This window comes from Squalius cephalus, assembly GCF_949319135.1.
Source record: "Squalius cephalus genome assembly, chromosome: 21".
In the NCBI taxonomy this organism is placed as follows: domain Eukaryota; kingdom Metazoa; phylum Chordata; class Actinopteri; order Cypriniformes; family Leuciscidae; genus Squalius; species Squalius cephalus.
The window spans coordinates 7,473,347-7,500,438 of record NC_137142.1 but is presented as its reverse complement, the minus strand read 5'-3'; the positions used below and the strand labels follow the sequence as shown (position 1 = coordinate 7,500,438).

The 27,092-nt window shown below is 36.7% G+C and overlaps 1 protein-coding gene across 2 annotated transcripts in view; it reads left to right on the top strand.

The window, feature by feature from the left end:
* The window catches only part of micu1 (mitochondrial calcium uptake 1), a 99,159-nt gene that overhangs the window by 52,043 nt on the left and 20,024 nt on the right, over nt 1-27,092 (top strand). Inside the window, exons 5-7 of one of the 2 annotated variants that reach the window (XM_079855122.1) lie at nt 3,860-3,903; nt 4,058-4,078; nt 26,063-26,177. In XM_079855122.1, coding sequence (XP_079711248.1) covers nt 3,860-3,903; nt 4,058-4,078; nt 26,063-26,177 — 180 coding nt within the window. The remainder of the gene's footprint in view (nt 1-3,859; nt 3,904-4,057; nt 4,079-26,062; nt 26,178-27,092) is intronic. The other variant, XM_079855123.1, reaches the window with a different exon arrangement.

Genomic DNA, 27,092 nt, shown 5'->3' with positions numbered 1-27,092 from the left:
AGGTCTTATTAGTTATCATTAGTTAATGCATTAACTAACATGAAATAACAATGAGAAATACATTTGTAACAGTATTTATTAATCTTTGTTAGTTAATAAAAGTCTAGCTGCTCATTGTTTGTTCATGTTAGTTCACAGTGCATTAACTAATGTTAACAAATACAACATTTGATTTTAATAATGTATTAGTAAATGTTAAAAAAATAATAATTAATAATTAATTATATTATAAAACAGATTAAATTCTGAGGCTACTTCTGATTGGTTGAGACATGTTTGAATCCATTGTAAAATAGCCATATACACACACATTACTACACATTAATTGAAGGAAAAAAAAAACATGCATTTAATTTCAAAACACCACTTAATAACTAAAAACTCTTGACTTATTCATGGACATGTCCCAATCTATATTTTTACATCACTTAACGTCTCTTCATCATTCTCAAGTGTAAATAACACAGTCCTGCCTGCTGCGCTAATACTTAGTAAATGATATTACAAAGTCTCTACATCACCCATTGCCCCTTGTATACCACCACACCGCCCAGCCCTATTATTATCTTTTCTTCTTACATTTACATTTATGCGTTTGGCAGATGCTTTTATCCAAAGTGACTTTTATTTATTTTAAGAGTTTATGTTCACACTTGGGAATCGAACCCGTGACCTTGACATTGCTCTAGACTCAGGAACACTGAAACAGTACATTAAATTACATATACACCACAGGTTAAAAGTTTGGAATAATTAAGATTTTTTTAATGTTGTTTAAAGGATGATCTCATGCTCACCAAGGCTGCGTTTATTTGATTTGAATATTTTTTCGAATGTAATCTATGTCGTTTATCTATGATGGCAAAGCTGAGTTTTCAGCAGCCATTACCCCTGTCTTCAGTTTTCTTATAGAGTGGGAGACGCCACAAATTAGTACGAAACGCTTCCTCCGTTCTCCTCTTAGCCAAATGCCCTGTGACCGTAATTACAAAGAACAGTTTCACCAGCTTTATTAGCTTAGTGCCTCGTTGGGTCCAGACAATGTGTTTTCTTTTTTTCCCTCGTTGTTTTCCTGACTCACTAAGAAGGCTCCTGCATGTAAACATAGTGAATAAGTCATTGTTTGCTGGAAGAGTTCTTGAATTATGTGTGGCACCCATTATGATAAAGTCTCCATTTTCACTGAGCCCTTTTGTCATTTGTGATAAACACGAAGGTTTGATGTATTTATAACAGAGACCGTCTGACATCCAGACCGAGAAATGCTGACTGTTTGACTAAAGAGTGTTTGCGTCGAGATTCTGTTTGCTGACATTTATCTAGTGTGAAATATACCTGCAACAAGCAGTCATTCAGAAAGTCTCTCGCTGTAAACTATGTTTCTTTCTCTTTTCACAGACCCACGGCATGCCAGAGCAGTGTGGGATGTCATTTAAGTTAGTTTAGAGAGTTGGGCTTTTCTTCAGGGAGAGAAGAGTGGTTGTGAAGAGAGGGAGCGTGGAAGTGAACATAAAATTCATTATTCATCCGGCTGCGAGGAAAGCTGTTCCATAATTCATCCTGTTTCAGCAGCAGAATTAGAGAGATACGCTCGGCTCAAAGGCCATCCGGGCTTCAAACAGGAGTTAGGCCCGGTTTTTCAATCGAAATCTCTGTCGTGACCTCACCTGTCACTCAAATGTTTGACTAACTTGACTAATAGGGTTGAACAGCTAGTGCTGGAGGTATGATCAATACAAATATAAATGAATAGTTTGAGTCAAAGGTTTATTTAAAAACAAAAAGACAAATATGTATTTCATTTCATGACATTGATTGAAAAAAACCACCCCTTCATAACTAAAACTCATATGGACGTGTCCCGATCTGTATTTTCACATTTCACATGTCTCCTTATCATTTTCACGTGTTTTGGTGTGAGCAATTTTATATGATGGTAACAAAATATATCACAATATCATTTTTAAAATTTAATTTAAAATTATTTATATGGTAAAAAAAAAAAAAAAAAAGAATAACCCAGTGATTTAAATACTTATTAAAATATTATTTAAATACCAAATAAAAGGTATGTTTAAAGGTGCTTTTTAATCTTTGGAATTTGATAGACAGAAACCAAAAGATATAATTAGTCATAATGATTTAGATATCTGCCATGTTTATATAAAAATATACAAATATAAATATAATGTACACTACCATGCAAAAGTTTAGAGTTGGTACAAATCTTTTTTTTTTTTTTACCAATTTTATTCACCAAGGACACATTCAATTTATCAAAGTTGACAGTAAAGACACTTATAATGTAAAAATAATAATAATAATAATCTGTTTTAAATAAATGCTGATATATTGAACTTTTTATGCATCAAAGAATCCTGAATAAAATTGATCACGCTTTCCACAAAAATATCAAGCAGCACAACTGTTTCAGCATGGATAATAACAAGAAATGTTATTATTGGCATATTAGAATGATTTCTGAAGGATCATGTGACACTGAAGACTGGAGTTATGATGCTGAAAAATTCAGCTTTGCATCACAGGAATAAATTACATTTTATTAATATGGAAAATCAGTTCTTTTAAATTGTAATAATATTTCACAATATTACTGTTTTTACTGTATTTTTGATCAAATGAATGCATGAGACTTCTTCTATTCCATAGACTTCCATTGTAAATGCATTACTTTAAACACAATCTTTTACAAGAGTCAATTATTTTCAGTGTTAATCGATCTTAGCTTGTATTGAACCCGAAAGCTCCTTTAATGGATTGTACAATGGATGAAGTCTTGGCTCACGAAGCTGACCCTAGATCAGCAGACTCTGTCACATTCGGCTCTGTACTGCATTCAGTTACACTAGATTAATGGAGAAATGATTCGGTGCTGAACGACTATGACATTTTTTTGGAACTTCTGGAACATGGAAATGAGCCTTGATAGCTTGTATTAATCATTCGTACACGTCAGTAATCGCCCAGTTCCTGTAGTGACATCTATAAATGTAAATGACTACTGGGAGTCAAAGATGCTTATACAAATAGGCTTGTTTAAGTGTGATAAAAAATCTCTTGAAATTCTAGTAAAGTTGCCTATTTAGTCAGCATTTCTCACAGCGAAAGCCGTTCTAAAAGGTAGACAGCATGATCATGTATGTTGACCACATTCTAAAGCACCGTCACATTTATCTTTTAAAGGGAAAATTATACCAGACTGTATTGGGAAAACTCCCCCCCCCCCCCAATTTTTTTTTATATTATCAGTTTTGAAAACGGTTGTGCTGCTTAATATTATTTTGCAAACCATGATCTTTTTTTCATTTTCAGTATTCTTTGTTGAATAGAAATTCCAACATTTATTTGAAATAAAGCTATTTTGTAATGTTATGTCTTTAATGTCACTTTTTATCTATTTAATGCATTTCCACAAAATGATGTTCTCAACATTGATAGTAATAAGAAGTGTTTCTTAAGCAGAAAATCTGCATAATGATTTCTGAAGGATCATGTGACTGGAGGAATGATTTTGAAAATTCAGCTTTGCATCACAGGAATAAATTACATTTTATATTAAAAAAATATATTCAGAACCGTTATTTTAAATTGTAATAATATTTCACAATCTTCCTGTTTTTACAACATTTGATCAAATAAATGCATCCTTGGTGAGCATACGAGACTTATATCAAAAACATTTAAAAAAACTTTGATCGGAAGTTTACTTATTCATTCAGTATGAAAAATGTTGTTCAGTGATTAAAATTGCCTATTTTATCCAATATTTGCTGTGTTTTGGAGCAGAGCCACCGTGTTTGACTGTTTCTCTCTCTCTCTCTCTCTCTGTCTCTCTTAGACCTTGGTCTGGATCAGTTTGTGGTGAAACGCTATGATGGAAAGGTAAGCAGCGAGATCTGTGTGCGTGTGCATATGTGGGCGAGTGAGTGGGAACCGAATAGTTACTTTGCCATTGTGCAGCTCGACAGGATGACGCAGGATGGAGACGTTTGTTCTCATTCACTCTTCATAAAAATCTTTAACTCTCTCTCCACAGAAACTCATCCACAGCTCAATCGTGAGCATGCTTTAAAACGTTCTCTCTTGTACAGTCTAAAAACCTTGTTGCACACTTGAACAAATTTGCATGAAAAGTTGTACATTGTCATCAGGGACATTTGTTGTCATTATTTTGTCATGTTTTTTTTGTAATTAACAAAAGACTGATCTCGTTGTTTTTAATGTCTCTAGACTAACCTCTTTAAACACACCTCTGTCTGTCTGTCTTATACATGTCTATCCTTGCCTCAGATGCTTGGTCTCTCTGTTTAGTTCTTTTGTTAGTACTAGAAAGGCACAGATATTAGTCATTTTGGTCAAAACCAATTATTAATTTTAGAGATGGTTGATAACAAATGTAATTTCCAATATTATAAATAATGTACTCAATTTAAAATAAATGAAATAGTCAAGTTCAATGCACATTTATTTGTATAGCGCTTTTCACAATACATATCGTATCAAAACAACTTTACAGAAAATACTTGTGTCGACATTACAATTTAAAATGATCTGTTATCAGAGGTGACTGTGTCCAAGTAATGTCCATATTTCAGAAATGTACAGTTCTAAGATAATACAAATCATGCAATTAGACTAAAAACGGAAAACTTTTCATTTAAACGACAACGGCATTTCGGGCGCCTAAAAAAGCGAAATTTTGAACATTGGGTTTCAAAGTTCAAGTTTTTAAAAACGCTAGTTATCGTAAAAATCGATCTTTACAAAGTGACATCGCCAACTACAGACCTGGCAGCAGAATACAACGTTTGTAGTCGTTTTTTTTGCAAATCCGTGTGAACAGGGATCATTTGGACAGGATTGTCGTCTGTACTTTTCCGTTTTAAGTACATTGTTGTCGTGTAAACTTACCCTTAGACTGGCTGGATTATGTTTTTTAGTGCTGGTCCGGCATTAGGATTGGGAATCGAAAATCAATTCCGATTCTGGAATCAGATGCTTATTATAAAATTTTAATTTCGATTCTGCTTATCAATTCTAGTGTGCACATTTTAATTTAATTTTAAACCATTCAAGTGCAAGAAGACACAAAAGAGAACTCAATTCGGCACTCGCGCGCTATTTTCTGTGGGCACATGCAGTGAGTGCCTCTCATATAGTGTACGAATACTGAATTCTCAGTTCTGAATTCTGAGTTCTCTTTTGCATCTTCTTGAAAACTTTGTCAAATATCCCTGAAACACAGTTGGTTATGTCTTAAGTGAACATAAACAGTTGAGAAAGAGAAAACACATGTATATCAGTATATTGGATCCGTGCATTGTCTTAAAGTGACAGCAGCCTAATAAACCTGCTGCTGTCTGTGTAGTTACTGTTAATCGAAGAACAAAAGAAAAAGAAAATCACTCACTGATCTTGACTGAGTAACTTATGTAACTTTAATAAGGACTAATCTATGAACTAGATTAGTTTAGTTTATTAGTTAGTTCTTTAGGCTGCTGATTTTTGTTCATGGTATTCAGCTGCAACAGAATGTTTTGCAAAAAGACAGAGATAAATATGTTTGATATCTAAATGTTTGACTTTTTTTTTATATCCATATTGGAATTGAAACTGGGAATCGTTAAGATGCAGAATCGATAAGCAGAATCAGTATTGGAATCGGAATCACTAAAATACCCAACCCTAACCAGCATAGCCTTGCTATTCGCCATAAAAAGGTTCAGTTGAAACTTGTTTGTCCCAACTAGGCTATTTAAAGAAATAGTTCACCCAAAAATGAAAATCAGTGTCAGTGACTTTTGGTCAAACTGTTCAACTATTGTATGGCTCCAGAAGTCTTAGCACGTGGACTTTGTGTGGTGTTTTTTGTGCTTTTTGGAGCTTAGCTGTGTAAATCACCACTCATTTTGATTATATGGAAAACAGAAGATCAGAAACCCTCAGATCCAGACTTGTGTTTGATGGAAGAAAGTAAATAATGTCAAAATTTTATACTTGGGTGAACTATTATTTGAACTAACTAACCACCAACGGTACAACAAGTCAACCATCTTCAGCAGATGGTTGGCTCTGTTTTTCTGGTGAACATTATGGCTAGTCCACCAATATCACAAGCATTCATCCTGGTCTCAGCTGAGGTTTTCTTCAGGGTTATTTATAGTTTCAGGTCCCATTTTCCTTGTACAGGAAACAGTCTCCTGTCTCCATAGTCATTAAGAGGGAACATTTGTCAAATGACCCAGTCAGAGAGCAGCTGTTACGGTACTGGTGCACCTTGAACTGGCTAATCTCTGGACTGGGTTGGGTCACCTAATGTCTGTGTGTACTGTTTTGTGCTGTTCACACGCACACTTTATCTAGGCATATTTGTTTAGTAGTATTGAGTTGGTGAGTCATTCTCAAGTCAGATGGTGATAAATCACTCTTCAGTTTCGCAATGAAGTCTCACAGCTAATCTCACCAGGTTTTTTTTGTATCATCTGTACATGCAAGATGCATAGCGGTTCAGTACACTGAAACATGTACAATTGCTCTGTATTACGCAAGATCAGCTTTGTTTTTGTTTAATTTTCCTGCACAGCTGAGAAAGTGAAGGAAGTAGCTCTTGGTCAGTTGCTCAAGAATACAATGATTTGAGTGAGTCTTAATCTCTGCCATTCAAATGGAATTGGAAAAATAAAACCCTTTTTAAACGGGTCTCCCAAGAAAATACTGTTGATAGTCCCGCCCCCAAACCCACGTTATTGGTTGATCCTTTTCCACCTTAAAACTGTGACAACCCTATTTACCAAATACCATAGTTACCACAGTTATTATTAGCACAATACTGTGGCTACCACTCCATAACAAAAGATTGTGTGAGCTTGTATTGTCTGAAAGAGATCACATAAGTAATTACAGTTTTATGGTAGTAACAATAATTGTAGTAACTATAGCAGTTTATGCGAACCATGCTTAAATCCTGCGCGTTGTACCTCAGTCTGTAAAGATACATTAACATGTCTTAAATCTATAGCTTTTTTTTGTGTTATTTACCAGCTAAATTCGATTTCCACGTTGTGTGAAATATGCCCTCTTTCCATTTCCATTTCCCTCTATCTCTTTTTCGTTCTCGAATTGTTTTTCTGGGGATTGTCAGCCAGCGTGCAGCCTGTGGGATGTGGACAATGTCTTGTGGACAATTTTTCATTTCCATATTTCTGTCAAATCTCGTGCCTGGTTTGCTCCATACGGGCTCACGGCAGGACTGCTGGATCCCTCTCCCTCTCTTCTTCTTACACACTTCCTCATGTCGCCAATGCCACTAAATCCTGGATGGCAATAACGAAATTCCAGAAACGGTATTTTTTGCAGTTAACGCATGGGTGCACTATGCTAATAAACACACTTGTGTAATTGTTTTGCTCTCTGCAAATGTGTGAACACACCAGCACTTTTAACCTTCTTGTTCGTCATCCATCAACAGTAATTTGCAGGTCATCGCAGCTGGTGCTTTGCAAGTGTGACTTTCACATCTAAAACGGGTTGCGTGTGTGTGACAGAGAGAATGTGTGTGTTCCACTCAGCCCACTTTTAATGCGCACAGGTGTTTTGCAAACACTATATATGTTTTCCAACAATATGACATCAGTGTTGGGGAAGATACTTTGAAACTGTAGTACAATCCAAGCTGCTCTTATCTATACTATATTTATTTATCAAGAAATGTATTAATTTATCATATTAAAATGAAATTTAGCATGTAGCGATGTATGAAGCACAGGTCTCAAAGATGTCACTTTCAAAAATTTGCATGGGGAAATCGTTCACACTCATGCAAAACTTTGGATCACGTGGATTCCTTAAATTAAAATGAATGGATTTTGCCTGCAACAGTGACCTGACCTTAGGCTGCAAAGTCAAATTTGGCATAAAAACCCTGCTAATTGTTGAAAACATTGCTTGTTAACTACTGTCACACTACTAACTTACAGCAGTAGTGTACAGAAATGAGAATCACAATGAGTTTCATGATTCTGGTTCAGATTCACAATATCAGATTATTTTGAGTTGGTGTGATGAAATGAAAGACTTGTGGTTCATTTGAAAATATCTGCTCTTTTTGATTCAGTCAGTGAGTGAATCATTACACCAATTCAAACCAATGACTCATGAGTTCGAGACCAGATTTATCAGTCTTTTGCATTAAGTGGCTCTTGGTTCCCAACCAGAGTAGCATCACTACTTGTCTAATCTAATTACTCCCCAACACTGATATGTATTTATCTGTATGAACATATAACTGTATATCTGTGATCAATCTCTTTTAACACATGAAATCATTGTTCTTCCAGGCATCAAGATGTCCTACATTGTTTTGTTTTTATTTAAGTATATGATAGTTTTGTTGCGTTTGTGGTGACTGTTATTAATTTGTGCTCTTCCGGCTCTTCCTGTGTCCATCTAACCAATAAACCCCATCATTCTCTTCTCTGCCATCTTTTTACTTCTCCATCCCCTCCCTTTCCGTGCGCCCCTCCCTCTCTGCAGGACTTCTGGCAGGTATGGGGCGAGTGCCAAGCTGCATGGGACTGCGTGTGTGTGTGTGTGTGTATGCGTGATTTAGCCTCTGTAGCGGGTCTACTGAAAATTTCACTAGACCTCCTAATCCATCTCTCTCTGTCTCTCTCGCTCTCTCTCTCTCTCTCTCTCTCTCTCTCTCCTTCTTCTCCTTGAGTTGTCAGAGAGAAAATCAGCATAAGTTCCCAGATGTGGAGCTCTGGCCAAACAATGCATTAAAAGCCTCTACATTTCATTAAAAATCATTGGATGGGTAATAAACCCCGGCCAGACGAGCAGAAGAGCATTAGCTCAGCAGAAAAGAGAGATTTAAATAGTATGACTACAGCAAAGGAGGAGTGAAGTTATTGACAGAGCATTTTCCAGGAGATGAGTTGAGAGGCTAATAGTGTTTGTGCTACTGGAGCGAACATCACCCTGGATCACATGTCTTATGGCCACATGATAGTTGTAGCATTTGGGATGTTTTCTGTTACATCGAGGTTGCATTTATTTGATCAAACATACAACAGTAATAATGTGAAATATTGTTATGATTTAAAATAACAGTTTTCTATTTCAATATTTATTTTAATGTAATTTATTCCTGAATTTTCAGCATCATTACTCCAGTTTTCAGTGTCACATGATCCTTCAGAAATGATTCTAATATGCTGATTTGCTGCTCAAGAAACATTTCTTATTATATCTAGTGTATGTTGAAAACTCTGCTGCTTAATATTTTTGTAAAAATCATAATTTTGGGGGGAATTTTTTAATGGATGGAAAGTTTAAAACAAATATTTGAAATATAATTTGGTTTGTGACAATGCAAAGTCTTTACTGTCACATTTTGATCAATTTAATGCATCCTCCTTGCTCAATAAAAAAATATTAAAAAAATTAAATCGACATAAACATCACCACATGGACACCCATTTTCAACAGTTTCAACAGTTTTTAAGTTTTTCTTTAGTATACAGTGGCATGTTTTTGAAATCTAAAACTAGGCGTACTTTTTGGACAGTGTAGTTATTTGCCATGCTTGCAAATGCTTGCAGCTGTTTGTTCTGTGGTGATTGTGGCCCCGAACTGATTTGAAAAACATTACTAAATGATTTAAAGAATCTGTTGTGGTGTTGCCAGGATGTTTCTATATTGGTAGTTTCTAGGGAGGTGTTCTGGGTGGTTACTAGGCTGAATCAAAAAGAGCCCTTTATTACATTCATATCTGTAGATTTGGCTCAGCTCCCTCCCTCAATGTATGTCTATTTTCATGCCAGTTTATCATCAGCCAGATGAAAACCATGTAGAAGCATGCACTAAAAAAAAACAAAAAAAACAATAAGTAAAAATTACTTAATTTGCACGAATTTTAAGTTTTTGCACAAATATTTTTTAAGTAAATTTCACACGCATATTTTTTAAAGTAAATTTCACATATGGAATTAAGTAAACTCTACTTAACTAAGTTAAGTGAAAGTAACAAAGAAAATAAGACATGTTAACTTGGCTAGTAAAAGGTTGAGTAATATCTATTTAGTTGACGTTTCCTTTGCAAGACATTTCACTCAGACAATATAACATTGAATTAAACCACACTTTTAAAGTATATGCTTTACTTAGAAACATCTAAGTGAATAATACAATAGATATTACGTGAGACACAACATCTACATTTCAAAAGTTATGCGTTACATGAACGCAGAGACCTCAATACTTGGTAGATAATACACAATGACGGTAACATTTGATGGATCGTTTTTGTGTTTGTGTCATTTTGAGTAGAAAATGAACTCCAAATGTCACAAAATGGCAAGTTACTAATCCTAACAACAAAAGCAATGATGATACCGTGTAAATACAGCTGGAAAACAGTGAGAAATCAACCTCATTAATTATTCAAGGCCCAGTGCATGATGGGAGCACCAGTATCAGAAAAGTTGAGTAATTTTACTTAATTTTATAACGTTGATATTTACGCTTTCATTTCCACACGCTTGAATTGAGTACTAATATAGATAATATTTTACTTAGTTTTTTTCATTCTTGCCTGAACTAACTTTTTAATGTAAATTACATTGTTTTTTTCTGTAGTATTTACTTCACCACAAAATCATTTTTATCAGTGTACTAGCTCACCTCTCCCCATTAAGCCACACAATTAAAGATATCTTTCAAGTCTGTAGCACAAACACTTACGCACCAAAGTTGTATACCTCAGGGAAATTCAAATGTCTAACCTCAAGCATGAGTACACATGCTTTAGCGAACACTACTAATGACTGTTTCCAAACAACTTTCCCAATCACTCCCCTCCTCTGCCGTTGTTTGATCAAACTGGTAGTCCCAGTCCACTGGTTGAACCAGAAGCCGGCATGTCAAACCGCTCCAGCAACCGCCACAATATTTACACAATTAGTCAATGGCTTACTTACATGCTCTGCATATTAAACTGATATTTTCACATTGGCAAATGACATGCTTCACCTTTAAGACTTTGTGTTATTTGTAAAGTGGGCGGTGGTGACCTTTGCTCAATGTTTAGATCACACACATACAGCATGTTCAGACCAATCTAGACAGGAAAACACAAATATGCACACTGACACACCACTATGCGTCACACCCCAGTTTGCACGGGACATCAAGGCAGTGCTAAAGGACTTTGAATTAATCTGAATTGATCTAGAAGATTCTGCCACTCCATTCTGCTGACGCCCACACACTTTATACCACCCCCCAACCACACACACACACACACACACACACACACACACACACACACGCACACTCAAGGTCTAGCGTGTGCACATGTGCAGTAGAGTCTGTTATGGAATAGCATTGAGGGAGGCCAGCTGTCTCTCCCTGCTGAATTATTGAGCGTAGACACTCTTCTTTGTGTGCTGCACAGAGAAAGCAAGAGTGTGTTATGTGCATGCATGTGCAAATGCTCATGTGCATGAATAATGCAGCACTGGGGATCAGACCAGTCAGCCATAGACCTTAGTCAGGATAATGCCATTTTTGATTTCCAATGGGAATAAAATGAGGCTGTGAGGGTTGGAAGTACAGTGTGTTCAGTGGATTGTACGTTTATCTACCAGCATGGCAATTGTTCAGCTTGAGAAACATTTTTCAAGTTCATTAGACAAAAACTCCATAAAACAATTTGAGTTTTGAAAGTTATTCAATCTTTATAGAGTGCAAGCCATTGTACATTTTTCACAGCCTCGTTTTCATCGGTGTAAAATTCAATATGCCGTCCACCCTGACTCAGGTCTGTTGGTAGATCCAGATCTTCAGATATCATGCAAGTGTGTATAAGTAGGGGATTATTCACCCATAGTTGCGTTCTTCTTTGCCTAAAATTTCCCATTGCTGTTCATTTGTCAAGTGTAGTGTTGCTGTCATGATACCGAAATTTCTGTTATCAAAAACAATACCAGTAAATTTCACAATTTAAACCCAAATGGATACCACAGCAAAAATACACACTCCTTGATGATTATAAACAGTAAATATTAACAAATTACATGAAACTTGTGTAGAACCTTTAAATATTTAAACTTTTAAACAAATATTGCTTGAAATATATAAACTATTAATCACGTAAACTGCTAATAATACAATTGTAAAGAACAAAGTCAATTGAAAGCAATAGAGTAAATATGTTTTTCACATTATTATTAAAGTTTATTAAAGTAAAGAGTCAAAACTAGTTTCAAGCATTAGAATAAATAAATCAAGAGAACGAAAATACAATGTTCTTTATGCACAATATAATTTATAATATAATAATAATAAAAATATTGGCGTAAATCTTCGTAACTCAATTTGACTAGATAACATTATAAAAAAAATTATAAATAATATTAAGATACAATTATATTATAAGTTACACATATATAATATTCAAATTAGGTTACACTGCATTTTAAGAAGTACATTTAACATAACAAGGACACTGTAAAATAAAGTATATATATATTCAAAATAGGGGTGTCGCAATATACCGGTATTGACGATAATCGTGATATTCAAAGCATGAAATATCGACATCGTGTTAATTTAGAGTAGGGGTGTAACGATACATCGATATGGATCGATGCATCGATATAACGTCTAACGATACGATGCATCGATTCCACACTTAAAATATCGATATACACGTTTATTTTGACACCTCCACATTCTCACGTAAAATCCTTCCGCCAAAGCGCACATTTTCGTTTACTCACCAACCGCCTGCCGGTGTGTAACGTTAATCTCCTCATCTGAAAAAGACGCCTGACAAGACTGACTAAACCCTAAACAAGTTTTTTTTTTCTCACAAAAGTCGTTATTGTCCGCTGTCAAGGCATCGCGAGTTCATGTTTTACAGCAGAAACAGACAAGCACTCGCACCGTTGTTGGTGAACACAACACGATAAGTCCGTTTTAGCGACTCAGCGCGCAGTATTCAGGTCAGATGTCACTTTGAAAAGACGCGCTGGCTAAGAGGAGTTTCGTCAAAGCTGACTAAAAGTGATCGAGGATGGATAATTTCAATGAACTCGTGATATCTTCTAAAGGGCGTAAAAGGAAAATAAAACCTGAAACATTTTCACGGAACCTTACTAAAGCAGCTCGTTTAGTGGTGAGGGAAAAGCTCTCTGTACTGCGTGTACGTTCTCACAACAACAAAGTTTGTCAGGCGTCTATGTCAGCTGAGGAGATTAACGTTATGAAGATTAACCGAGTGTTATTTATCATAGCAATTACTTGGTTTTGTTTGACTCAGAAAGATGAAATGTGAATGTATGCTCTGCTAAAAAAAAAAAAAAAAAAAAAAACTTTTAACATATTAAAGCATACTTTCAATTAACTTTAATTTTGTAATTTACCTGTATTTTTTAACTTGTTATTATTATTATTAATCAAAACAACCCAGCTGCAGTTTGATTGATATTACTTGGAATGCACAATAATAATAAAAAACATGATTTATGAAAATGAACAAGAACGGAGTACTTGCAAATGACCACTTCTGTAGGGTGTGCAATTTTCAAAGAGTTTAATTAAACGTTCATGTTATATATTTTGGTTGCATTTGTGAGTTAATAAAAACGTAACTGGTTGTGTGAACATAATATTTAAATATCGATTAATCGATCGATATAGCCCTGAATCGAATCGAATCGAATCGTATCGTGGAATTTTTTGAAGTATCGGAAAATATCGTATCGCTGGCTGAGAGAATCGATATCGTATCGTATCGTGATGAACTGTCCGATTTACACCCCTAATTTAGAGCAATACAATATACCGGTATTGGCGATATTGCCGTTTTCTAGACGCAGCGCTCGTCCGCGCCCGCGCAGCTAGAGTGAAACACTCTGTCCACACCCGAAAAAAGTAAGCTGAGCTCGCCAGTATTAACAACAGAGTTCTTCGGCTTCAAAGAAAACAGCACCTTAGAGGTGGTCGCACACCGGACGAGAAGCGCAGCGCCACGTCTTTAAAATTCGAACACATTCTGTATGAGTGTACACACACACCGGACGAGAAGCACAGCGCGGTTCTATCGGGTTCTATTCGGCGTCTGTCCGCGACGCCCAGCAACGGCTCAGGACCTTATTCAAAATCCTGCCGCGACACAGAGCGCAGAAAAAAGTGTTCAGATCACAGACTCAGCAACTATTGTATTTAATTGTACAGTATAATCATAACATAGTACAGACATTATCTCAATTCCATAATGTCCTTAAACATAATGATATTGCTGGCCATAAACTGAGAAAGTGCGTGTCCGGTGTGCAACACCTCGAGTTGTCATAGACGCGACGCGGCTATTATTTTACTAGTCATCATGGAATGGGAAACGTGACATTAACTGTTAACAGGGGGTTTCTGTGTTCATATATTTAATAAAGGGTGATTATTAAAATTAAGAACCCCGTTTTCTTTACTCATCTTATTTTTGTATTTGTATTTGCACTTGATTTTTTTATTCAAATCTGCTATCTGCATGACTTTATTGGCGCCAGTGCAACAACAGGTTTAAGAGCTTTTCAGTTCTTCAGGAAACCTTCAGACAGTGTTTGGCTTCAGTTTGAAACCAGATAAACTTCACATGCTTGTCTTCCTTCACAAAAATTTGCCATAGATTGAGTACGCAAGAAGTAAAAATGCATGTGCCTTGTGTTTATCAGTATCCTTATGTTTGATGGGTAAAAAAGAAAAACTATAGATTCTATAGACCCCCCCCCCCCTTTCCCCAGATTCTATATCGCGATATATCGATATCGTGAATTCTTTTGGCCACAATAACCGTGGTGTGAAAAATCTAACATCGTGACAGCCCTAATTCAAAACTATAATAATTATAGCAAAACTTATTGTTATTACAAATATTGTATTTTACAAAAATGACAGAAACAGGGATCTAAAACATAGAGCATTCACAGATGCATGTAGTAGGCTATAATGATCTGTTTTTTACAGTTTATTAACTAGCCTACAAGTCTTGCTAGCCAATCTTTCTGGAGATTACTTGTTGTTGTTGTTGTTATAGGCACACACCAGTTTTTTGGCAGCTGACTTAACTTTATATAGTCAGCACTCTGGTTTTGAATTGACTTGATACTGTAGACTGACTAGTATTTATTTGTTGTACATATTAACTTGACACTAAAGTACTGTATACAGTTTACGTCATGAGTCTGGAATAATGGGTTTAAAGGGATATTTCACCGCTGGAAAGATGAATGTGTATTTAAATTGGGTCATTTATGTAGTAGAAATGTGAAATTATTTTAGAAGTTGGTGCCTTCTAGACTGAGAAAAGCCAGAAAATGTATTTTTGGTTAATGTGGATGAAAGACAACAACTCCCAGAATGCACTTGCTTCACTGCCCTACGAGGCCACTCCCAAGCCACGCCTACCGGTTACAGAGGGCAGTATCGGAAGAAATGACACAACTAGGCTACTAGTTGACTCGAAACTGAAAAGACGGCGTTTTATCGTGAGATCCCCCTATGGGTGGGTTGAAAACATGCAGAACGAGTTCCTCCTACTGGCTGTAGTCTCTAGCCTCTGGACAAAAAAAGCCTCAGATGACGCTAAATTTTTGCGTCATCTGAGTTTTTTTTCCAGACACACAATACAGAAATCTCTGGTCTCAAGGGGACATGAGGGAGGGAAGCACGGCCATTTGAAAATACTACCGGGTTTCTACTGATACAAAGCTTAATGATAATCGGTGAAGTATCCCTTTAAATGATCAATATTCTAATTTATTTGTATAGTTTCAGTTCAGTGGCTAATTGAATTGCCTCAGTATCATTATTTGGAAGTAAATGATTGCTGCTGTTGAATCACATAGACAGCCTAGTTACGTAGTACCTGTTACTTTTCTTTGCACAGTCAAGAAAAACAATCACAATCATTTGTGATTACTGAACAAGGATTTAAAAAAAAAAAATCATTTGATAAAGATTTCAGGGGAGAATGATAATTCTTGTAATTAATAGACAATAAGATGAGAAATGTCTTTTAGATTTGAGGATTGGACTCGGTCAGTATGCGCCCCCTAGAGGAAGACATATTTTTTGTCTCACAGGAAAGAGTTATCAAGTAGATCTCACAAGACTTGACAAGAACAAGTATGGGTTGTTTTTCATTTTAAAATCAACAGAAAAATATATAAATATTCTGCATAAAAGTTTTTTTAGGGCCATTAAGATTTGTTTGGATTGTGAAATTTTCACAAGAAGAATTTCTTATTATTTGTATCATATTTATTCATTATGTTGTCGTGGTTGTTGCACTGCCTTTTTGCTGACTTTTTTTCTGTAAAATAGTAAAGCATTACTGTGATGTCCGGTTGCATTTAGGTGTGAATTATGTTTTATTCTCATAAATCTCAAATAGTCCTTAAAATAGTCCTTAAAAAAAAAAAAAATTGTTTGAAAAGTTTTATTTGTTATTTCTTTTACTTTTAATTCTGGAACGAAGTGTTACCAGTATCTGATCTCTGGCAACTCAAAAAGACGAATGTTCCTCCTCTCTCTCTCTCTCTCTCTCTCTCTCTCTCTCTCTCTCTCTCTCTCTCTGTGTGTCTGTCTCTCTGATGGAAGCGGAGACCTGTGCCTGTGCTTTAGATCTCTGTGCATGCCCTGCGCTGAATGCCTGCGATTGACTGGCTGCAGGACAGGCTGCTAGTGGGACGGGGTACAGCTGGCATTATGTAGCACCCCCTGCCTGCACTCGGTGACACCACACTTTACCCTGGATCCAGGAACACATGCTCTCTCAGCACATCACAGCACATCTCTGCTCACTGGGCCTATAACTGCATGAACACCAAGCACACAGCATGAGTTGACTAACTTTGGGTCAGAGGTCATGTTATTTTGGACAATCCCTGAAACACTTGTGGGTATGGTGAACATGATGGATGGGTGGGAGGGGGTGGAGTCTGCTATGTGAGGGAAGCTGATGGGGCTGTCACCATGGAAACCAGTCTGATGTCCTATGGTTGACCCTTTTTTGACCTTTAGGTTCAGTAGGGGCCTTCCATGAACAATATTGAAGAAGTGTAATACATGTACGCTTTATTCTTTTTGGAGCTCGACAGCATCCCTTCACTTTTCTGTTCCATGGAAAAAAGATACTTTAGTCAGACAATAATTTATTACATTTCTTTTCTTATTTCTGTTTTTACCACAGTGGTTTCTACATCTCTAGTCTGGCATGATGGATTGAAATGATCAGCCACCTTATTTAACTGTGTATTTTTAATTCATTGGACATAGTATATAACTTTTTTGGGCATGTGCAATTTATGAATGAATGAGTGTGTAACGAAGGTAGGCAAAGATACAAAATACTCAATATTTATTTAAACTGAAGAATATACGGAACAGTGTGCGTGCACAGAGTGCTAACACAAACAATAACCGGCAAAGGGGAACTTAAATACACAGACAGATGAACACAAGACAGGTGATGCAGATGATGATGATAACTGGAACACAGGTGAGGGAGATGATGATAATGATGAACAGCAGGTGCAGGTGATGATGAAGGAGGATTCTGGGAACTGTAGTGCAGAGACAGACGGTGAAGAATGTGACAGCGTGTAGTGTGTCTAGACAGTGACCTTTTTCTGAAGTCTCTCTAGTGTTTTGTGTGGTACTTTGGGTCTTAACTAAAATTATTTTTAATTCAACACACTATTAAAAATAAAGGTTCTTTGTTGGCATCTATGGTTCCATGAAGAACCTTTAAAATCCATGGAAACATTCCATTTCACAATAGTGGAAAATGGTTCTTCAGATTATTGAAATGTTCTTCACACAAAGACCAATGTTTGTTTTAAGAACTTTTGAAAGGTTCTTTTAGGAAACCAAAATGGTTCTTCTGCGAAAATCCCCTATTTAGAAGCTTTATTTTTAAGAGTAAACTGAGTGCATTTTTTTTTTTAAACCCTTCAGGAGGTTGTTAAATGGCTTTGTTTTAGTGGCTGTTCCTGCTTTGCTGCTGTCATGTGATTGATGGGCTGCAGGACAGGCCATAACTTTTGGGAAGTCGGATGTATATCAGTAAAAAGATGATGTCATTCTTATTTTGCAAGGAATCGAATTTATTGTTGATAGAAATGAACATAGTGTGGTTTGTGTCTAAACTGCAGCAGTTCATAATGAGTCATCTCATGAACATGATGACCGACTAGCAATGCTTGAATCAAACTCACTCAGAATTCAGGCCATTTCTTTCCCTTTTTTTTCTATTATTTCTCAGTATGTGTCTATTTCGAATGGTGTCTCAAGAGAAGACACAGTTTACTGTGTTATTCCTTTTACATGTACCACAGAAACTTTATGCACACTTGTATTTATCTACATTGCATTCCAAAGGCCTTGATAATACTTCAAGAAAAATCGAAGAACGAGAATCTGATGACATTTCAGACCAAACCAGGTCAAAACGAAGTTTATTTTGGAGTTCGTTTCAGGAGTTCAAAACAGCTGTCTTAAAGGATTAGTTCACTTAAAAAGAAAATTCTTTCATCATTTACTCAGCCTCAAGTTGTTTTAAACCTGTATGAATTTCTTTCTTCTGCTGAGCACAAAGGAAGATATTTTGAAGAATGTCGATAACCAGACAGTTGATGTACCCCATTGATTTCCATAGTATTTTTAAGTAAATGGGGTCCATCAACTGTCTGGTTACCGACATTCTTCAAAATATCTTTCTTTAGTTCAGGTCAAGTGATTCACCTGAAGTGATTGTCGAGGTCAAATGTGAGTAAAAACATGAAAGCACTGGAACTCTGTAGAAATTGAAGTTGTAATTTTGCTTGCTTTAAGGCAAAACGTACTATATAAATGAACGCTCGTGCAAACATACGTTGCTATGATCAGATGCTTTCTAAACTGCAGTTTTCACACTGCTCTCATTTTTGTGTGTTTTTGTCATTGAGAGGAAAGTGCATAGCACAGCATATCTGGACCTAACACAAAGTACCGTGGGATGTTGGTGCCATAACTCGGTTCAGTCCCTGTGGTTGGCAGTATAAAGCTTCCCTGTGTTGTAGGAAACTGGTACCTGTCAAGTGATTCCAAAATCCCACAGAGACACTGAAAGATCTTATTTCCAGCACTACATTCATACAGCAAATAGCTATGCACATCTCTATTAAAATGTCAGAGGGGGAATAGGAAAGGAAAAAAGTTGAATACAAGAGCCAGAAAATCAATAGTAATGGGCCATTCTTATGCTTCATTGACAGTGTTTTTAAAAACTGCAACTGCCTGTTTGTTGGAAAAAAGGAGCTAACTGTATTTCCTTCTAGCCTACTTCATGGATAACTGATGATCCTCATGACTCCTGCGTAGTGTACTCCAGTCAATTCCGTTGTGCTTCGTCTAGCGAGAAAAAACAAGATGTAGAAATGTTCCCTATCATGAGCTCTACTTTCAACCAACATTTCAATCGTTCTAAAGCTCTGCAGTGAAACTTTCTTTTGGAAAGAACTAAGGGCCAATACTTTGAAGCAGCTGTCTAGTGTGTTCATGTTTTTACTCGTGGACATCTGATCTTGATGGACTGAACTGAAGAAATGAACCAGAGAAGATTTCCACATCAGAGAAGGAGGAGCCTCAGAGCCACACCTACCTTTTACGTAATCGCCATGGACCAATGGTAGTTCAAAGGTGTTTACCAGCCACATCAAACTTTTCTGGAAAGTTCACTTTAGCAAGCTGTTTTGAACTCCAAACGAACATCGTTTTGACCTGGTTTTGTTAAAAATGACGTCATACAAGTCTGTTCTTCGATTCCGCTTGACGTGAATCAGGGCCTTAACAGGACTGTGCTCGAGGACCTGCCCAGTCTTTCCACAGGCCTGCTTGCTAGTGCTCGGATGCTCATGCTCTCTGTCCTTTCCACATAAACGGCGGCACTGAAAATTAATCAGGCTGTCTTTTCAAGAAAGAAGCCTCAAGTGAAATGATTGTAACCTTTTAAAGGGGACCTATTATGCCCCTTTTTACAAGATGTAATATAAGTCTCAGGCTTCCCCAGAATGTGTCTGTGAGGTTTAAGCTAAAAATACCCCAAAGATCATGTTGAGTTAAAGCAAAAACATGCCGTTTTCGTGCATGTATCTTTAAATGCAAATGAGCTGCTGCTCCCAGAAGAGGGCGGAGCTTTTACATCTTGTGCCTTGGATACTCTGCCAAAAACTAACATTTTAAAGCCATATTAGTTTAAACTTCTGATATATGGTTTTCTGAACGCACACATCCGAAGCATCCGCACAGAAAGCTGGATGTTAGCTGGATCTTCCTGTGAGTATTAAACTAAGTTCTCTTTCATGTCTTATTGCACTTAAACTATCAAATACACACATGGTTATGTCAAAAACACACAAAGTTCACATAAACACAGTCGGTTATGTCTGCGAATGTAAACAGCAGGGAAAGAAATCACATGTGTATATTAGATCTGTGTATTAAAGTGACAGCAGAGTAATATACAGTACCTACAGCTGTAAATGCTGTTGATATGAACCAAACAACAAAAGAAAAACACACACTGCAGACACATAATTATGTTAAAAAACAATATAAAAGTAGCACACAGACATACGCACTAAAGCTTTGTCCACTATAAAGCAACATTTGCAGCGAGAGCAGTTTAGAGCAACAAAGCTACATGAAGCCATTCGTCTTTGAATACGACAGCCAAATCAGAAGCAGCTGGGGGCGGGTCAAGAATCTCAGACATATTGAGTAGAAACTGTAACATTTATTTGCCATGATGACTCTTATTATGGCATGTCTGGTTACCCTGACACTCTCATATGGATTATTGAACAATTCCCAATTGAAAGAAATCCAGCTTAACTTACAAGTGTCACTTGTAAGGGAACCACAATTTATGAGGACAAGTGATGTCCTGCAAGCATGCATTTTTAAGTTACTATAGAGTTAAGTTTCTAGTACAACTTTAAAGACTGTTTGGCATATTGCAATATGTGTAGCACATTTTTCACTGAATTATTGGTGCAAATGTAATTCGTAATAGTACATTTATGTTGTGGATATGGCTGATTAATATCATAAAAGATGTGTTTGAGTAACCTAATTAGCAAAGTGGTTCAAACTGCTGTTCAGCTCTTTCAGCTCTAGTGTGTCAATGCCCAACGTACTGTTGTTGGATCAGCTGAATCAACTCTTTCTGGATTTTCTTTCCTCTAAAAACATTATTAGTTCATTAGTAATTTATTATATAACTCCCCTTATACATTAATATATAATATGTAAATTAATCTTTCTTCTTTTATTTACATCAACAGTATGGTTTAATTAAAATTGTTTAAAGGGGTATTGTGCTTTTTTCTCCTTTCCTTTATTGTGTAATATAACTGTTTATGCATTTAAACGATCTGCAAAGTTACAAAGCACAAAGTCCATGCCAAACGGAGTGAATCTCTCTAACAGAAAACACCTGCTTTAAATGCTTTGTCTGTAGTCCTGCCATTATTTTCAGCGATTGACTGTGAGTTTATCACTGTGTCAAAACCACATTTACATTGACATTTTAAACGCGATTCCTCAGCATTATAACCACAACCTTTTGTTGCAAAGGTGGTTTGGGTCGATCAGCTTGTTCTTCTTGACTGTCATTATCGAACTCGGGCTCGAACTGAAACAGCAAAACTGATGCCACAGTTAGTGTAGTTACAGTAGTATTTTACAGCTCCTCATGAAGCCTCCGGGCCTGATGCTTGGCAGTTATCGTAATGGACGTTACAAACCCGACGCACGCTCTAAATGGGAGACCAACTACAACAGACTTGGGCTGGCTGACTGGGAGTGGCGGAAGGCGGGTTTTAAAGAGACCAAAATTAAAACAGAGCGTTCATACAGAGGGTGAAAACAGGTGCTGCAATCATAATAAAATTAACGTTTTTTTTTAACATTAAATCATTTAAACCTATTCTGGGACAGTGTTTCCCAACCCTTGTCCAGGAGCACCCCGAACTCTGATCAAACGCACTTGATTCAACTCATCAGCTCATTAGTAGAGACTTCAAGACCTGAAATGTTGTGCAAAAAATGTGTACTGTTGGGGGGTACTCCGTGACCAGGGTTGGGATCCACTGTTCTAGTAGAATTATGAACCTGTAAATGAGTATAATAGGCACTTGGGTTAGGGTTAGGGTTACGGTTACTTTCATTATCTTTTACTTTATTATTATTATTTACTCATTATCTTAAAGCAACCCCTCTTTATTATCATTGATGAAAAAAAAAAAAAAAAACCTTCATCAACACTCTTTTCTGTAATTTCATTGATAAGATTAACAGCAAATGTTACTTGTCTTAGCAGAAGTGGCCTTTGGAAAGCTCACATACTTTGCATCTCGAAACCAGAATCAAGTGTTATTTAGGTAGTTAAACCTGGAGAACAAACTTGAATAAATCAGTGTAGTATATAAGTTGATTCGTTCCATTATGGCAATATCTCCTTTGTTTAAAAGAACTAGGGTAAAAATATGGAGCAAAAAATCCTCTAGGCCAGCAATGATTTCCTGTGTTGTTGATGTTTTTGTGTTAGCTATATTTGACATATAAAATAGCATGATGTTCTATTCTAATCTAGTTCTGCGTTTAATTTGAGTTTAGTGCTTCTGCGGTGACCTTCAGCTGTCTCAGGGGTGAGAGTTGCTAAAAATAAATCTCATAAAAATTAGCTTTAGGTGTCAGCTATTGCCCCTTAATAAAAAATAAGTTCATTTAAGAATTAAAATCAGGTGTGAAGCAGCCTAGACAAAACCTTTCATGCCCAGTATGATATGAGCACCAATGAGAGGTATGTGAGCTCTGAATATGTCTCCTGTTTCTCTAGCTGGAGATGACTGCTTAAAAGCTTTTCACAGCTCTGTTTCTTTCTCGTTTGCTTCACCACCCACATCCTTTCTTTTATTCAGACGACTGTCTGAGAAGGTTCACCTCACAGTTCTCCTCTCCATGCTCATGGCATCTCTGCACATAGAGTTCGGCGTGATGTAAACACACGTCCTGCTGAGCGCCCTTTCATAGTGTTATGATACCATAGAATTTCAGATGATATTCTGAAAAAATATGGAGAAATTCCAATGAAATTTCACCATGCATAATACTGATTTTTGATATCACAGTAAAAATGAATATGGACTTGAACACTTCTTCCCAAAAAAAGTTGTCAGCCAGCATTTTAGATTTTTTTCACAAAAGTTTAATTGCTCCCAGAATAATTTGTTGTATGAGTATCTGAACATGCAAAATATCAAAAGAAAGTTAAAACTAGTAAGTTAGAACTTACTAACTCTCTTAAATAATAATAATAATGATAAAAAAAAATTGTTTTATTCTAGCTTCATGCATTATTTTTTAGTCATAACATTTTGAAAAAAAGCAACATTTTGAGCAAAAAGCTGAGAAAATCACGTGTTTGTCAAAGACTACATCAAGATCGGATTCAGAACGATGATCAAAACATAGATGGAGTTGATCGAGTCCATAACAGCACCAAAGCTTCACAGTCCTATAGCTCATCCTGGGTCGACATTTCATTCAGTAACATTAGGCAGTTTTTTTTTTTTTACACATGCATCTGCTTACATTTGCTATCACTTGTTTCTGCTTTTTTTTGTTTGCCTGTTTTGATCTAGAGATTCTGTACTCTTTCAGAAGATGTATAATAGCGCTCTCTACCATATAACAGTGGAAACACAGAAAGCCAGAAAATTCCGTCAATGGCATGGATAAAAGATAAATCAATTAAAAAAAAAACGTTATCAACATATGTTGACAATATGTCTACATTGAGATCGTGGATTACTGAGACTGTAGAAAGGCTGTTATAGTTTTGTACTGAAGTGCCATTGTGTTTGACACCCGCGCTACTAATGTTGGGTAAGACTGCGTCTCTTGAGTGTCTCTGAAGGTGACAGCAGGGACACAGTGTGCCTGGAGCTTATTAGCCCACACAAACACACACACACACACACACACACACACACACATTTGCTTTTGTCAGCGTCAACCACCACACCTGCTAGCTGCTTGAGCGTATTCCCACTCTGACTAGTTTCAGAGCCGGTACAAAAATAACCTGTGTTTTCCTTGTCCCCAATGCACTCGCTTGACCCTCCAAGAGGTCAAATGGACATGAAATACTGATTCAAATAGACTTAATACTAACACATATTGGTGTGGATGCAGCATCATGCAAAAGTTAAAAGTTACCTTATTCTTCATAGGTGTGTTTGTCACCCAGTAGTTTATTCTGCAACTTAGAAGAATCCGGTAATAGGGGGGTTACAAAGATAAAGTGAGCAGTGGTTGGTGTGTCATGTGATTTCAACATGGCGGCCACCATGAGGATGGACCACCCTTATGTAGGATTATACAGCTTTTATTAGGCCAATGATATTACTGGAATATTGATGTGAGTGGAAATCATTTAAAATATTTTGGTCAAAATAACTATTTATTTATTAGGATAAAGTGAGTGGTATTTGGTTGGTCATGTGATTTCAACAGTTGAGTTCAAATTATTATATTATTTGGTGAGAAAGAGTGATACGAATGACAACTAGCACAGTGTCATTCTGCAAATATCTGTCAAACATTTTTGTATAATGTTGAAATTGGCGATTCAGAAATGGTATTTCAAAGACATGCAAAAATTCAGTGAAGGGGTTTAAGTAAAAGCAGTAGCAATGCTAGCATTAGCGAATACCGCTAATAAGAGTTTCAGAGGGAAATCTAATTTTCTGTTTTTGATTACTGATGCTGCGGTGAATATGGAGGCATGTATCATGTTGCCACAGAGGAAGAGTGGGAAGTATGTGTGGGACGCTGCATAAATGTGTGTTAGCATGAAGTGAAAATGGCTGGAATTGGATGTATGTTATGGTGTGTTGGTACACATATGGTGTGTGGTGGTGGGCCTGATTGTCTGCGCAATGGTCAGGTTGTTTTAATCCGTTCTCTCTTCCCCACAACACACTGATGGGAACCACCCCAGACAGAGGTAACAATAAATCGGCAGAAAGCTGAACTCTGGCATGCTATTTGTGTGTGTTCGTACAGTATTTGTGTTTGTACTTTCACACTTGAGGTTCCTAATGAGTACATTTTCTGTGTCTTTCTATGTCAAAAACAGGTAGAAAACTGTGTTCACACCACTGTGGAGTCACCTTCGCACATGCTCATAAAATGTGAACCAGTTTACTGCAGAAATGACAAATACAGTGTGATCTTGCGATTTGCGAAGCCAAATCAGTGGTTTACTGTGTTGTTGTTCAATATATATCAGAGCTGGTTACCTAGACAACATTGTTGAGCATCATAGGCACCATTATCACATGTTGTTAGATATGAACCTACGATGTTAAGAACTGCAGTTTAGATGGTCAACTCTCTTAATTTTGAACATTTGTGATTATGAAAATGTGCACAACCCCTTGATTCAAATGGTCAAATGCATCTCCGATGACCAAAAATGCTATTTAGGTAGGAAATCTACAAATATGGTGCTCAAAAATGTTGTTTAAGCTAGGCAATCCACTTGTTTTAAACATTGAGAGAGATCTACGATGGCGACCCCCTTGATTTGATTGTTTGACCATGCCAAAAAAATGCAGTCTAGGTAGGCAGCTCACTTGGTTTTGAAACAGTCTATCTCATGTGCTGTTCTATAAGTGACACTTATGAAATGTCTGCTTTAATGATCTTTTCATGTTGTTATCTCTTTTGCTTGTGTCTTGTATGACTCTGCATCACTTGCATGATTGTACTGTGCAGTGTCAGTGTTAGCATGCTAGTTCCCTTGTATCCGCTTCTCTGCTCAGACTCTGTGGAGCTCAGCTCTTAAACAGGACTCAGATGCACTATATGGTGCTCCACAGAAGCATTGCTGACTCTCTATCCTCTGTTTTTCTCTGGGCACCTACAGAAGATCTCTCAGGACAGGGAGAAGTTTGCAGACGAGGACAGCATTTTCTACACACTGGGGGAGTGTGGACTCATCTCTTTCTCTGACTACATCTTCCTCACAACCGTCCTCTCCAGTAAGTCTCTGAGTCTCTGTCTGTATCTCTTTTGTATCACTTTTTTGTTTTGTTTTGTTTAACCTTTATTTAACCAGGTTAGTCTCATTGAGATATAGAATCTCTTTTTCAAGAGAGACCTGGCCAAGATAGCAGAACAAATTTGATCACACAATCACAAAACAAATACAAAAGAGGCAAAGACAACTCAAGTGCATTTCAAATTAAATAAAGAGTGCCATTAATTAAAACATTTGCACTTGTGGATGGACTCATGTTCTATAGTTTAACATAACCTTTAAAATCACTTATGGAAATTAGACACTGTAGTTTAAGTGTTTTCTGTAGGTCATTCCAAGTCGAAGGTGCAACAAACATGAAAGCCTTTTTGAACAACTTGAGGCACATTCAATGAAATAGTTTTCTGGGACCGTAAACCATAAGTACTCTGTGTAAAAGAAAGAAATTCGGATATGTAACATGGGAGCCTGCCTATGATGCCCTTATATATAAAAATATAAAGGTGAGTAAGCCAGCGATTTGACAGAGAGGGCAAATTCACTGTGGAGTAAAGTGCACAGTGATGAGTGAGGGGCCTGCAATTTGAAATAAACCTTAAAGCTCCATGAAACACAGCATCCAACATCTGAAGACACTTTGATGGGGCATTCATATACAACAGATCACCATAATCAATAATAGAGAGAAATGTGGTCTCGACTAGCCTTTTTCTGGCAGAAAAAGTAAAACAAGATTTGTTCCTAAAGAAAAAACCTAGCTTCAATTTCAACTTTTTTACTTGATTCTCTATATGAAGCTTAAAATAAAGGTGATCATCAATTAAAAATCCTAAATATTTATCAGATGAAACTGCCTCAATTGTTTTACCCTGATCAGTAACAATATTCAGGTCTAACTCATTTTTCCTTGAGTTTG